Here is a 13493-nt window from a genome sequence, read left to right on the forward strand (position 1 = left end):
TGGAGAGGATTTTGGTACAGTAAAAAATGGCATTGGTGTAAGTAACGTCATGTATGTACCAGGGCTTGCTTCTAATCTATTGAGTGTAAGCTATATTGTTAATACAAAAGATAAAGTTGTTGTATTCCCTAAAAAAAGGATGCTAGGTCTTCAATATGAGTGATTGTATGATACAGGGTCAACCATGTATGACAGGAGTAATTGATAGAGGCGTTTATAAACTTAAATGCTTTCAACAGCCATCGGAATGGTGACAGGAGTAAGCAATGAGTTGGAGCTTTGGCATAAAAGGATGGCACACTTGGGTATTCGTAAGCTCACTTTACTTTGAGATAAACTAGCTATTAGGGTGAGTTTTCCTAATTTTGTAGTAGTCAACTATACTGTGTAGCTTGTTTGAAGGGCGAACAGACTCGACAACCATATGAAGTACACTGGATCGCAGCTACAAGGATCTAGAGATACTTAAAGGGTACCAAGAGCACGGGACTTGTATACTCTAGACACGTGTTTTGAAGAAACATTCAAGGTTTTGCAGATGCTGATTGCGCTGGGAATATAGTAGAAAGAAGGTTATACTCCGGCAAGGTGGCAATTGGAGAAATATCTCTTCGCGGAGCACTAAGCAAAGATGTACAGCGTTATCGACAGCTGAAACTGAGTCAGCTTATCAGAAGCTACAAAAGAAGCCATATTTCTACATCGATTTCTTAATGAAATCATGGGCAATGTGAAGTTGCCTATCACGACACATACAGGTAGTCAATCTGCTATGGCAATAGCCCTAAATCCAGTGCAACATCAGCAGACAAATCATGTTGATGTTCGCTATCATTTCATTAGAGACACATTAGAAAAGGATACTATAAAGCTCAAGTATATAAAAACCTAGTGCGTGGTTGCTGATGCTTTAACGAAAGCAGTGTTAAAGGGTAAGTATCAGTTTTGCCGTAGAGGAATGGGTGTGTACTGAGTGTTCATGACTGACAAGATTTTTTTGATAGTGTAAGGAAAGCCAAGTGTAAATAATTGAGGAGTGTCAGAGCATGGATGTGCAATCTTTTATATACTGGCCGGTGTGACATTGAGAGTTTTTTTTTGTTACCTCGTAGAACTCTCTTCATGTCAAGTTGTATTTTTTCACGTTATATATATTTTAACAAAAACCTTGGTAAACCCTGTGTCGTGGATGCCATGGACACACATAGACAACCACAAATTACACCCAAACTCACGAAAGAAATAAATGCATAAATACAAATATTTCTCCCGGCCCGGGAATCGAATCCGGGGCCTCTGCGTGGCAGTCCAGCATGGTAACCGTTCAGCCACGGAGGCAGTTAAAGCAAACAACGGCAGAGACTGAATATTTTATAAATAAAAACAAAACAATCTTAAAAATTTTAACATGCTAGCTACTAACACTTCAACTACTTATCTAACTAACACTTACTTTATTCTTAGAGAGAGCTATATATTATCGAATAATAATATGTTTAATGCATTTCGATGACGACCTCCGCGGTCGTGTGCCTTGCATACCGGTTTTCATGGTGTCGCGAAGGTCTCTAAGTTCCCGGTTTCGATCCCCGGGCGGGTGAATGTAGAAAAACTAACTTTTCTATATAGTCTCGGGTATGGGTGTTTATTATACCGTCCTTGTTTCCGATTTCCATAACACTAGTGCAACGTTGGGCTCTGAGCAATGTATGAGCTGTTATTTAATATTTATTTATGTTATTTATTAATTTTATCTTCGAAAAATGTAACATATTTTATACAGAAACTTTAATTGTATTTAATTAGCCATTTGAAAAAATATTTTTCACCTCAGCAGCTCGAACAAGGCTATTTTGCTGTGTGAAATCAGTGAGCAAAATCTTATTTTGCTCACTCCGTGAGAAAAAGTAGCTTTTTGCTTTTTAAGTGGAGACTTGTCATTTAATGCGAAGGGGTCTAATACAAATTCGACATATTTCAAAATCAGTCGCTCCGTCCCTTTCACTTCATTACAAGAAAAAGGAAAAAGAAAATTATGGTTTATTCGTACTTCGATATTTAAGCTACATAGTAGACCCCCACAAAATGGCTGAACGAGTGCTCGTTCGGAAACTCGTCAATTCATCTAAAAGATAAATTATGTGAGAAATACAAATACGATTTTATACTATGATAATTTAGTTTTTACAATTTTCATTAAAAATAAAGCAAGTGTTGCAATAAAAATATGCTAAATTTATAACGTCAATTAAAGATAACAATATTTACAATGTGTGATTTCAATGAATACAAGCGAGAACGTTCCGGAACGCAATAAATAAAAGCGCGCTTTCTTTTTTTTTTAATTCAAAATTTCTTATTTGCTTGCGATAGGTACTTCTTTGATAGTTAATTGGATACCTACCTACGTAATAAAATAGAAAATATGAGCGATTCCAGTGAAGACGACAATTTTTTAACTCCTCCAGAGTTAGTTGAAACTGTTAAAAATGCTGAACTAAGTTTCTTGCCTAGTAAATCTCGTGAAAAGTACCTGAAAGTCTACGAACATTTTGACAAATGGAGGCACGAAAAGGGCGCAGGAAACACTATGTCGGAAACTGTGCTTCTGTCTTATTTCATTGAAATGTCGCATACAAAACAGCCGTCAACGATGTGGAGTATATATTCGATGTTGAAAGCTACATTACAAACTAAAAATAACGTCCATATAAACACTTACGCAAAGCTGATTGCGTTTTTGAAAAGATAGGCCGTCGGCCACAAATCAAAAAAATCGAAAGTTTTCACGGCTGCTAATATTGAAAAATTTCTTAATGAAGCTCCAGATTGCACTTTCCTAGCCGCAAAAGTAAGTATTGAATATTATTACTGTTGTCGTAGCGTTATATTTTAATTGTTAATACAATTTGGACTTTGGTAGTTATGTTATCAATTTCTATCAACATAATTATACTTACCTACTTAAATGTGTTGTTTTGGCGACTTGTATTGGAACTTTATGGTTAAAAATAACGCTACATATTATGAGAAATCCACGTTTAAGACTGCTCTAAAAGACACAATACTTATTGACGTTTTATTTATGTTTCAGGTCATCCTTATCATTGGAATAAACGGAGCATGCCGCTCCAACGAGTTATTGAATCTAACTCCTAATGCCATTGAACAACATTCCAGCGACCTTCTTTTGATTAACCTGCCAAATACGAAAACAAATATAGACAGGTCGTCCGTCGTCCGTGAGGAATACGCACACGTTGTCCAGAAATATAAAGCATTGCGCCCTCCCAATACGATCACAGACCGCTTTTTCATACAATATCGTAATGGAAAATGTACGCGGCAACCGATGGGTATTAATAAAATAGGAGCGACTGCACGAGAAATCGCAACATTTTTAGATTTGAAAGAGCCGCAGCTATACACTGGCCACTGCTTCAGGCGAACATCAGCCACTCTTTTGGCAGATGGAGGAGCTGACCTCACAACGTTGAAGCGCCATGGCGGTTGGAGATCAAATACAGTGGCTGAAGGATATATCGAAGATTCAATAGAAAATAAATCAAAAATCTGTAAGCGTATTATAGATTCGATAAACCTAAAACAGACTTCGCATTCTTGGGCACAACCTAGCACCTCCAGTGATGCGAATCATACCCAAACCCGCCCAGAATCACCAACTTTTACGGTGCGGGAAGGGTCACAATCCAGCTCAACTCATAATGAAACCTCGACCACTACTCAAGTAGCAAACACTACGACGATTACTGTTCCAAATAAAACAGTAACTTTTAATCTACAGAATTGTACAAACTTCACGTTCCACTTTTAATTTTTTGTAAATTCTGTATTTTTGTAAATATACAATGATGCATTTGCTTTCATGACGTGTTTTTATTACTTGTCCCTTTAGTATATATATATGTTCTCGCTGCTGAGGTGAAAAGTTGTATATATCACGCGAGAGCAAAGTTATTTTGCAGCTCGTATTTTTGAGTCCCTCGCTTCGCTCAAGATTCTAATTCTGAATCACTCGCTACGCTCGTGATTCAACTATAGAATCTTTCGCTTGCTCAGGACTCAAAAACAGCACTCGCACCAAAAAACGACTTTGCTCTCTTGTTGAACAAATAACTATTAAAACTTAGTAGAAAAAAGGATAGATTTAAAGGCAGAACTTAACCTAAATATGACCCTTAATAACTTGACTTATATTAGAACTGAACACAATTGTAATCAGTTATGCCTTCATTGCGTTATTTAAGAAATAATTAGTTTGTATAGTGCTTACTTATAATTGGTGAGTTCGGTGTTCGAGTTATTTGCACAGCGGTTTTCACGGTGTCGCCATATCTGAGGTCCCGGGTTCGATCTCCGACCGGGTCAATGTAAAAACCAACTTTTCTATATTGCCTCGGGTGTTTTAGGGCCATTGTTGTTTCCGATTACCTATTATTACACATGTGCTTTAATTATGTGCTTTGGGATCAGAACAACTTATGTGATGTCTAATGTTTATTTACAAACATAAGACAAAGTTAATCATTATTTACTTTTACAAAAATTAGGAGCTTTTGGCGTAAACGGATAATAATAGACATATTGGAGTGGCTTCGTTAATACTTATCGGAAAGATATCAGTCAGTCGTCATAAAGGCTTCGAGTCTAATGTATACCTTGCACAGTAGGGTGTACCGCAGGGCTCTAATCTGGGACCGCTACTGTTTATTTCTTATGTAAACGATATCACCTCTGGTGTACAGCACTGCAGGGACGCTCTCTTTGCTGATAATTTAAAAATTTATATAAAAAAGTGGAATCCAGTCTGGATATAGCATTGATTTAAAACGACCCTGTCAGGATTGAAATGTGGTCTAAGTCTAACGGAATGGAACTTAATTCTGGAAAATATTCATTCATTCGCTATACCAGAAAGTTGAATGCTATTCCTTCGGCATACTATGTCAATGGTCAACTTTTAGAAGAATTATGTGAAGTAAGAGATTTGGGTATCATCCTAGACAGTAAACTGAAATTTACGCCACATATCAACTACGTTGTTAAAAGAAATTCGCGATCATTTTGTAGCAAAACCAAAATAATTTTATTTAATACCCTAGTTCGTAGTCAACTCGAATATGCTTCTGTGGTTTGGAACCCCGGGTATACGGTGCACTCTCAGCACTTGGAGTCTGTACAACGGGCTTTCACAAGACATCTCGCCTTTCTTTCACGGAATATTTCACATAGGTGCCCGTATGACCCGCGTTTGGGGTTTTTAAAATGAGCTCATTGCGAGATCGCCGTAGACTGCATGATACACTATTTTTCCACAAATGTGTTAACGAAACCTTAAAGAGTGGAGAATTGCTTCCTCGTATTTCACTATCATTTCCGTATAACTTACCCCGGAAGCCCATCACTCGGTTGTTCCATCCACCGGTATGTAGAACCAATGTCGACAAACATCCTGCGTCTCGTCTCTGCTGCACTTATAAATAACGAACTCAGTGCTACTTTACCTGACCTCGATATATTTTTTTATTCCCTTGCAAAGTACCAATCCACCATTTTAAAAGACATGTTTGCGAGGGTACCTAATTAATTAATTGTGTGATTGTCTATTTTTTTAATTCTTTATTTTAAATTTTGTTTAATTTTTATTTTATTGATCTATTTTGATTTCTGCTATTAATATTCATGTATTAGTTTACTCGGCCTCTAATTGTTAGTATTGAATGTTGTGTACACCTATAATTGGCTTGTGTATCGGATTTTGTTCTTCTTAGTCTTAAGTCCTTTAAATTTATTAATACACATGCTGTTGGTGTGCCTTTTGAAAATAAATAAATGAAAATAAATAAATATATATTTCATTATTTACGCGAACGCATTTCTCTAAATGTCCCATATAAATGCCCGTTACTATAATATATGCATAGAAAATCATGTGCAAAACATATTAATGTTTTAGTTTTGCTTTTTGACAACTGGCAGGGCTACAAGGGTGAAAAAATATATTTATTTTTGATAATAAAATTTGAAAACAACTATCACAAATATTTTAAAAATATACAGTTTTTATGCTATTAGCGAGAGAGTTATAAGGGCATGTAGATAATCTGTGACATGTAGGGTTTTCCGATATCAAAAATACTACACTATAACTTTTCGTGGTATGAATTTTAACACTGGTAATCACTGAAAGGCCTCCACACATATTTTTCACTTTCTGCCACTCTCCCATAAATGGTTGTGCCAATGGATGTAGGAATGACAAAACATATTAGAAGAGGTATATTGCTTACATTCATAGTTATTATTGGGGATGTGAGGCTTGACTAGTCCGGCTTGCAAAAAAATTTAAATTGTAATTTATTTCTTATCAAATTTAATTATGTTTATCACTTGTAATCGATCCCTTAACGCTACTCCGTCCGCTACCTACATCCTGTACATTATATTCATAAAAAAATTCAAATAAGTTTTTTAATATATAATCCGCTACCTAACATTCTGTGCATTATGTATAAAACAAACTTATTTACAAATATTTTCCCTTTTCTTCTTCTTCTTCTTCTTCTTCTTCTTCCCTTTTCTTAGTATAGTAGTATAGACATTGTTCGATACCTCTCTAATTCTTCTCCACCACTGTGACCTTTTACCAGTTCATCCGATGTCCCTTTTTGCCAGTTACTTTAGTAACAGTAGAGCTCCTTGTGGGAAGTACTGCCACCTTACCTATTTCTGCCGTCAAAAAGTAATGTGAGCATTACTGCGTTCCGGTTTTGAAGGATAAGGGTGCTGGTGAAATTACGGGCACATGGGACTTGTCCCTCTTATGTCTCAGGGTGACGGGCGCAATGATATTTGATATTTGTCCCTCAGATCTTTGCGATTGCAAGCTCTGAGAGGCACTGGAACTGTTCTGGACAGACGTGTCAGTTACCACCAGGCGCACGAATTGATATCATAAAATAAGTATTTCTTAAAAAGAATCCGCTACCTAACATTCTGTACATTATTTATTAAAAAAAAAGTTACAAGTATTTTGGTACAATTATATTCCCTTTTCTTTTTCTCTTCTACTTGCGTTACCATAATATCACCCACAGTTGTGTATATGCTTCTCCTATTCAGCACCATCATCACTGTGCCCTTTTACCAGTTCATCCCATCCGAAGTGATTTGTAAGCCGCAATAAAAATATATCATTTATTTGCCTAACTTTTTACTTGTTTTCTTATAAACCTTTCTTCTCTTTAGAGTTTCTCCCGTAAATCTCTCTAATCTTAATTATTTCCCGTAAATAAAAAAAAAAATTAAGTGCATAAATAGATAAATTATTTTCAATAATCACACATGATTTTATGTGTTTATGTTTTGGCGTGTGGTACAACGTCCATGGTCGCATTGATCGACACCAACGGGTGCGCCGGAGTTTTGTGGTCAGTACACCACCGGCCACAGACTCGATGAGTCGTCATCATCATAGTTCATAATCTCTATACCATACGTGAACGGTGTTGTAACTAGTAGACGCTATTGGTGAATCGATTCGTTTGCTTTAGCTATGGTGTGTTTTAAAACAGTGACGTGTTCCGGTTTTTGTTATAATTTGCAATATTTTGCTTTTGTTGAAACATAATTTACGCAACACTAACTGGTAGAATTTGGTAGAATAGAATATTTTTAAATTTTGTCCATGCAAAGTCACTACAGCATTTTTTACACGTGAATATATGTAATATATGTAGATAGACTGTAATCAAGATATAAAGTGCAATAACTTCGATCCATTTGTTACCCTGACTGTCAATACTTCTGTAGGTACCTATGTACTCTGCTGCCAAATACCTGAAAGTATCTAACAATAGTATCTGTTTCATAGAGTCAGTAGTTACTTATACTATTGCTACTCAAGTTTCAATTTATATGTTTTAATTCAAGTTATATGTCATAATTTAAAATTAATTCATAACCACTATTACGAGAATAAACCTTTGTTTAACTACTTATTAGATATAATAAGGCTAGATATAGTAGTTAGAATGTTTAATAAACTTTTACTCCCAGGCATATTATTTTCAAGAAATTCAGAGAAATATATTTGTTTCCGGAAATTTAAAACAAAATTTTTTTTTTACAAAACGTGATAACAGGATTTATTGTCCAACAGCATATTAACTTATACAGCATATTATGTAGGTACTTTTGTATGAACTTCGTATCAGAAAATCTTTACTTGCGACGTTGGTTCTAGTTGTACACCCCTTTCAGAGCAGAGTGTCTAAAACTGTAGCCGTATAATATACATTTCCATTATGTTATCCATATAAGATAACTAATTGAATTCAAGGACTTGTTCTTTTTCCCGTGGAATTTTCTGTAACATTGACACTTAAAAGGTAACATTCAAAATTGTTACAGTTAATATGCTTATAACAATGTTGTACATGGTTATTATGACCCATTCGCGATAAGGTGCGAAAAAATAAATGAAACTGAGGCATAATGTATGTTTTTACAATTGTAGTATTATTTTTCGCCGTCGATAAATATGTCATCCTAGTAATTCTTCTTCGTCTTATCGTATCGATGGCATATACCATAATGCTTGTTATCCAGATATAAATATTTGGCAGTCGGCATAAATCCGGGTTTTCACTATACGAATAGTTCACTCGGATAATTACTTGGACACCACTTGTAACGTATTGATTGAAGAATGCCGATGTCCGAGTGCGCTCGGATCACGTGTTTATACGTTGCGAGTGGCCTGAGTCGTCAGCCAGAGTAGACTCGATCCGACCGTACTCGTACAGTGAAAACCCGGCTTAGAGTGGTTCTACATGGCGACTTTTACCAGCGATGCAAACGCGCGTTCGTGAAACGCGCGATTGCATCGCTACACTTGGGATTTATAGGCGATTGCATCGACGCAAACGCGCGATTGCATTGATCCAAACGTCTGTATCGACGCAGTCGCGTTACCTCGCGTTTGCATCGCTGCTTAAAATCGAGCGCGTGTGTAAAGGTAAACGACCAGCGACTGCATCGCGTTTGCATCGCTGCTGAAAGTCGCCGTGTGTAACCGCCCTTAAGGTACTCGCCAATTGTTGCCCACGATGCGCCAGACATAACAGGAAAGAAACGTCGTACGCCCCATATACCAGTAATTGAGTTGAACCCAATCTATAGTTTTTGCCGCTATGCATTTTCGTCTCATAAGCTGATAATAAGTACATTCCTTTCCCTATTATTAACTGTTTTTTTCTTTATCATCGTAAATGAAATAGGTAACTGATACGTCTAAGAAGATTCATATATCTCTTATATAACCATAACATTGAAATCCCTAATAAAGCTACCTTACAGTCTTACTCTCTTCTCATAAACTGCCCTTGCTAGATAGGTCCACTTCAACGAGTAACTCCACTTATACCAGATACTTTGCTTTTATTGCAGTGAAGTTGAAAAATTATAGTTATTTACTTATTGCAAACAGGATGTCGACGATCATTCTATATAATGCAACTCCTACAGAGTAATTGGAGCAGTTAGACTTACCTACAATTACATTAAATATATCAATATTGTTATAAATAACTTTATACAAGTATATAAATAGAGTTTCAACATTACTAAGCATCATGTATTATGTAATGCACATTTTCGGATAGGTCCGGCGCCCACTGACGAATCTTAGGCATACAAAGCCGGCAACTTCTGAAATGCCTCGATAGTCTTAGGGATTTTGGATTGTTATTAAGCCAGAATCTTCTCCTTCTTGAAATATGAGTGACTTCTTCTCCTTCAGCAAGACTACCATTTTTAAATATACAACTGGGAATAAACCAGCTCACAACCTTACGACTGCTTTGAAGAGAGACTAGGCGGGGGCACGAATCATCATCAACCCGTTTATACGTCCCACTGCTAGGCACGTATCTCCTCTTAGGTGAGGGTTTAGTCCCAAGTCCGTCACATTGGCTCAATGTGGTCTGGGGATTTCACATATTTTCCGAAGTTTGTGAACCTTCTTCGATGCGCAGGCTTCTTCACCGAAAAGCTCATGGTAAATTTCAAATTAAATTTCGCACACAATTTCCGAGAAACTTAAGAGGTACGAGCTCGGATTCGAACCTACGGCCTCTGCTCGAGAGGTCATATCATTAGGCTACCAAGGCAATTAATTAATGCCTATGGATACCGCGGCACAATTGCCATCATTGTGCGCTTGCATGCTGGAATGCGAAAAGATCCCTTGCCATGCCATCCCGTTAATAAGCACCAGGCCTTATTTTAAATATCACAAAAACGGGGATAGACAAATCAGATTTAATTTGTAAATTGCACATTTACCCATTATTCTAACGTTTCGGTTAGATTGCCTAGGCCGTGGTCACACCGCAACCGCGAGACATGTTGGCATAATACGTAGGTGTATAAATGCCTATTAAATTGTTTCATCGCGTGTATTCCCGTTTTGTAAAGTTAGCATTGATATATGAGTTTATTGCACTCGGTATAATATTTCTATTTAGAGTCACGTAAAAACCTATATAAACCCCTCCATAAATCAAAACTTAATTCACAGATAAAAAAAATATAATAACTGAGGCCTTATCCGTATATCTCCTCTTCCTGTGTCAGACAAAAAACGATTGTTGTTATGACATATTTTTTATGAGTATAAAAAGCTATGTATTTTATAATTATGAAGTTATAATTATTAAGCTGTAATTACGTGTGTGCTTATAATTAGTTAATTTTTTTATATGTAGGTACATTGAATACATTGAATTGAATTGAATTTATTTTTGTTATCATCTTTAATACTTATATTCAGAATGAACTTTTTAGGTTGTGGTGGCTAGATTGATTCATTAGAGAAGTGGAAGAAATGCTTATGTGAAAAGGCGCAAATCCCGTGCATTTGAATCAAACGATTGAATTTAAGCACAGAGTTACCTCCACACAATAGCACAATTCAAAATTTTATAGCAGAATCAAGCACCATCCAAAGTGTTGCCGACTTAAATCTTAAAATCTACTAATTAATAAAAGTAAACCATTATTACTTATTACCACTAGAAGATTCTCAATTCGGCTTTTGTGTGTATGTTACGCGATTAAGCCATTTTTGAACCAGTATCGATGATTCTTTTTTTTGGAGAGGGGTACCTCAGTATTGGTCCAATTCAAATTTGAAGAAAATATTCCACCTCTAAGGGTGGCAAATTAGGGGATAAATTCAGTTTATTGGATTTCACACACTTTCCGTTAACCGATTTCAATAAAACTTGCCCAATAGACGTATTTCCACAGACTCTTGAAGTTGGTTTTTTTGTAATAAAAAACTCGTATGTCTAATTCAATCAGTTTAGTTTTAAATACTAACTTCATTAAATGTGCTTATTTTTTACATCCGGTACGGTATACTGGTACCGTTAATTCACACGTATTTGAAAAAAAAAATAATTTTACAAATGTGGGCGTACATTTACTTCAATAATTAACAACTATTCATATTACGGGGAATTAAAAGACGTTAATGAGATAAAATACGTTTTAAAACTTAGCTTGCCGAATATTTACACCTCTGTGTTACCACCAAGGACAAGAAAACTACATTTCAAGAAACGTGACTCCAGAGATGTGTATGGTCATTCGTATTTTTTTGTAAACTCTTTGGTATATCTATCTTTAGCTGATATGCAGGAAATTACAATAAATAATCATCTAGAAGATTATCTAGATCATTCTGAATACAAATTTATCTAAAATCAATAGATAAATCGTTGTTTTGCAATACAGACACCAGTTCCAAACATCAAATTTTATACAAACAAAAACAACGCTAGATAACTCTCTATCCATTCGCGATAGTAACAGAAAATGTATCTTCCGAAAGATGTGATTTTTTAATATTACAATTAAAACGTTTTTTTTAATCGCAAATGGCATAGTCTAAAATATAATATTAATCTAAAATGTAAAGCAGCGTGACGTCATGTGTACATTATGCTTACTTGTTTTGAAAAAAGAAGTGTTATGTTGTATAATGATAATGACATAAAAAGAACATTCATAACACTGATGTCATTTTTATCATCATGACTTTGATTTTCGTCAGTGCAAAATAGATAAATAAGAGGTTTGAATGATTGATTCCTAAATCAATAACATCACGGAAATGGGGAATCTTTATCCATATTTATTTAACGTCAGGATTTTCAACACTATTACAGTAGGTATAGGTATTTTGCTCAAAATTAAATAGAATACCCACTTTCAAAACTATACTAAGCAAACGGTGTGCAAATAACAACAGACTATTGACAATTTAGTGAAAAAAACAACAGTGAAGAATGAGTGATCGACAACCGCTGCGCAAGAGTTCGCTGAAAAACGAAAGGCCGGGACATGGGCGCAGGAAAGATTTACACGTGCTCATTAGGGTGCCGGATTCGGATCGAGTCAGGTAGGTAAAACAATGGAACATTTAATACCTAATGAATGTGTCAGTGTCATTTCTTCTCGTGAATACATTGTAAATTACAAGGTATTAGTTATTATATAATAATAACGCGCACACACTCATAAACCGACACTAGGGAGATCTTGTATCGCAGGTGCCATGGACACACATATAGACAACCATAAATTACACACAAACTCACGGGAGAAATAAACGTAGGCCATACAAATATTTCTCCTGGCCCGGAAATCGAACCCGGGACCTCTGCGTGGCAGTCCAGCATGGTAACCGTTCGACCAAAAGGCAGTTAGTTAGTTCTTTGCGTGCTATAATTTTATTTCTGCTGTGTCTCTATTATATCTACTCTCGTAAACTCCGAGGACAGCAAAAGGTAGACTAAAACAGCACTAACTGGATTTAAAATATTTATTAGTGGCAGTAGAGCTCCTTTTCAAAGAGTTCATCCAGAGAAATACTGCTACCTTACCTACTTCTGATACCGTGCAGTAATGTGATTTATGCATTACGGTTTTGTAGGGTAAGAGTGCTGGTGAAATTATGTCCCAAGGTGACGGGCCCAATGGCACTGCCCCTTAGGTCTTAGAGATTAAAGCTTTGAGTAGTACTGCAACTGTTATGAACAGGCGTGTCGCTTACCGCCAGGTGCACGACTTGTGCCTCTATTCCACTTAGTTCAACTATAAGTACAATCAGTTGAACTAATCGAACACAAATATTCCAATTAGTTCAACTATGTACAACTATTCAATAAGTTGAACTGATAGGACGAAGTTCATCCTGTTAGTTCAACTTTCCAATTTCTAAATTACGTATTACTGATAACATGTTTTTGTTGTTGTTGATATTAAACAATGAATAAATGTGTAATTAAATAGAATATAATATAAAATAGATAGCAAAGTTTAAGCGATAACTGTAAATCCAGATTTTTATGCATATATAAAACACCTCTAGTATTGTCATGCCCTACTGGGCCCATAATGTA

At 35.9% G+C, this 13493-nt stretch overlaps 1 protein-coding gene across 2 annotated transcripts in view; it reads left to right on the top strand.

Moving 5' to 3' along the window:
• The window catches only part of LOC113236063 (glutathione hydrolase 1 proenzyme-like), a 67649-nt gene that overhangs the window by 17685 nt on the left and 36471 nt on the right, over positions 1-13493 (top strand). The window contains exon 1 of one of the 2 annotated variants that reach the window (XM_026472064.1): positions 12378-12490. The exons of the other annotated variant lie outside the window; for it this stretch is intronic. Within the exon in view, the coding sequence (XP_026327849.1) occupies positions 12378-12490 (113 nt within the window). Of the gene's footprint in view, positions 1-12377; positions 12491-13493 lie in introns of those variants that run through there. 2 annotated transcript variants of the gene reach the window in all.

Source organism: Hyposmocoma kahamanoa, unplaced genomic scaffold (assembly GCF_003589595.1).
Source record: "Hyposmocoma kahamanoa isolate Upper Pololo Valley unplaced genomic scaffold, ASM358959v1 88, whole genome shotgun sequence".
Classification (NCBI taxonomy): domain Eukaryota; kingdom Metazoa; phylum Arthropoda; class Insecta; order Lepidoptera; family Cosmopterigidae; genus Hyposmocoma; species Hyposmocoma kahamanoa.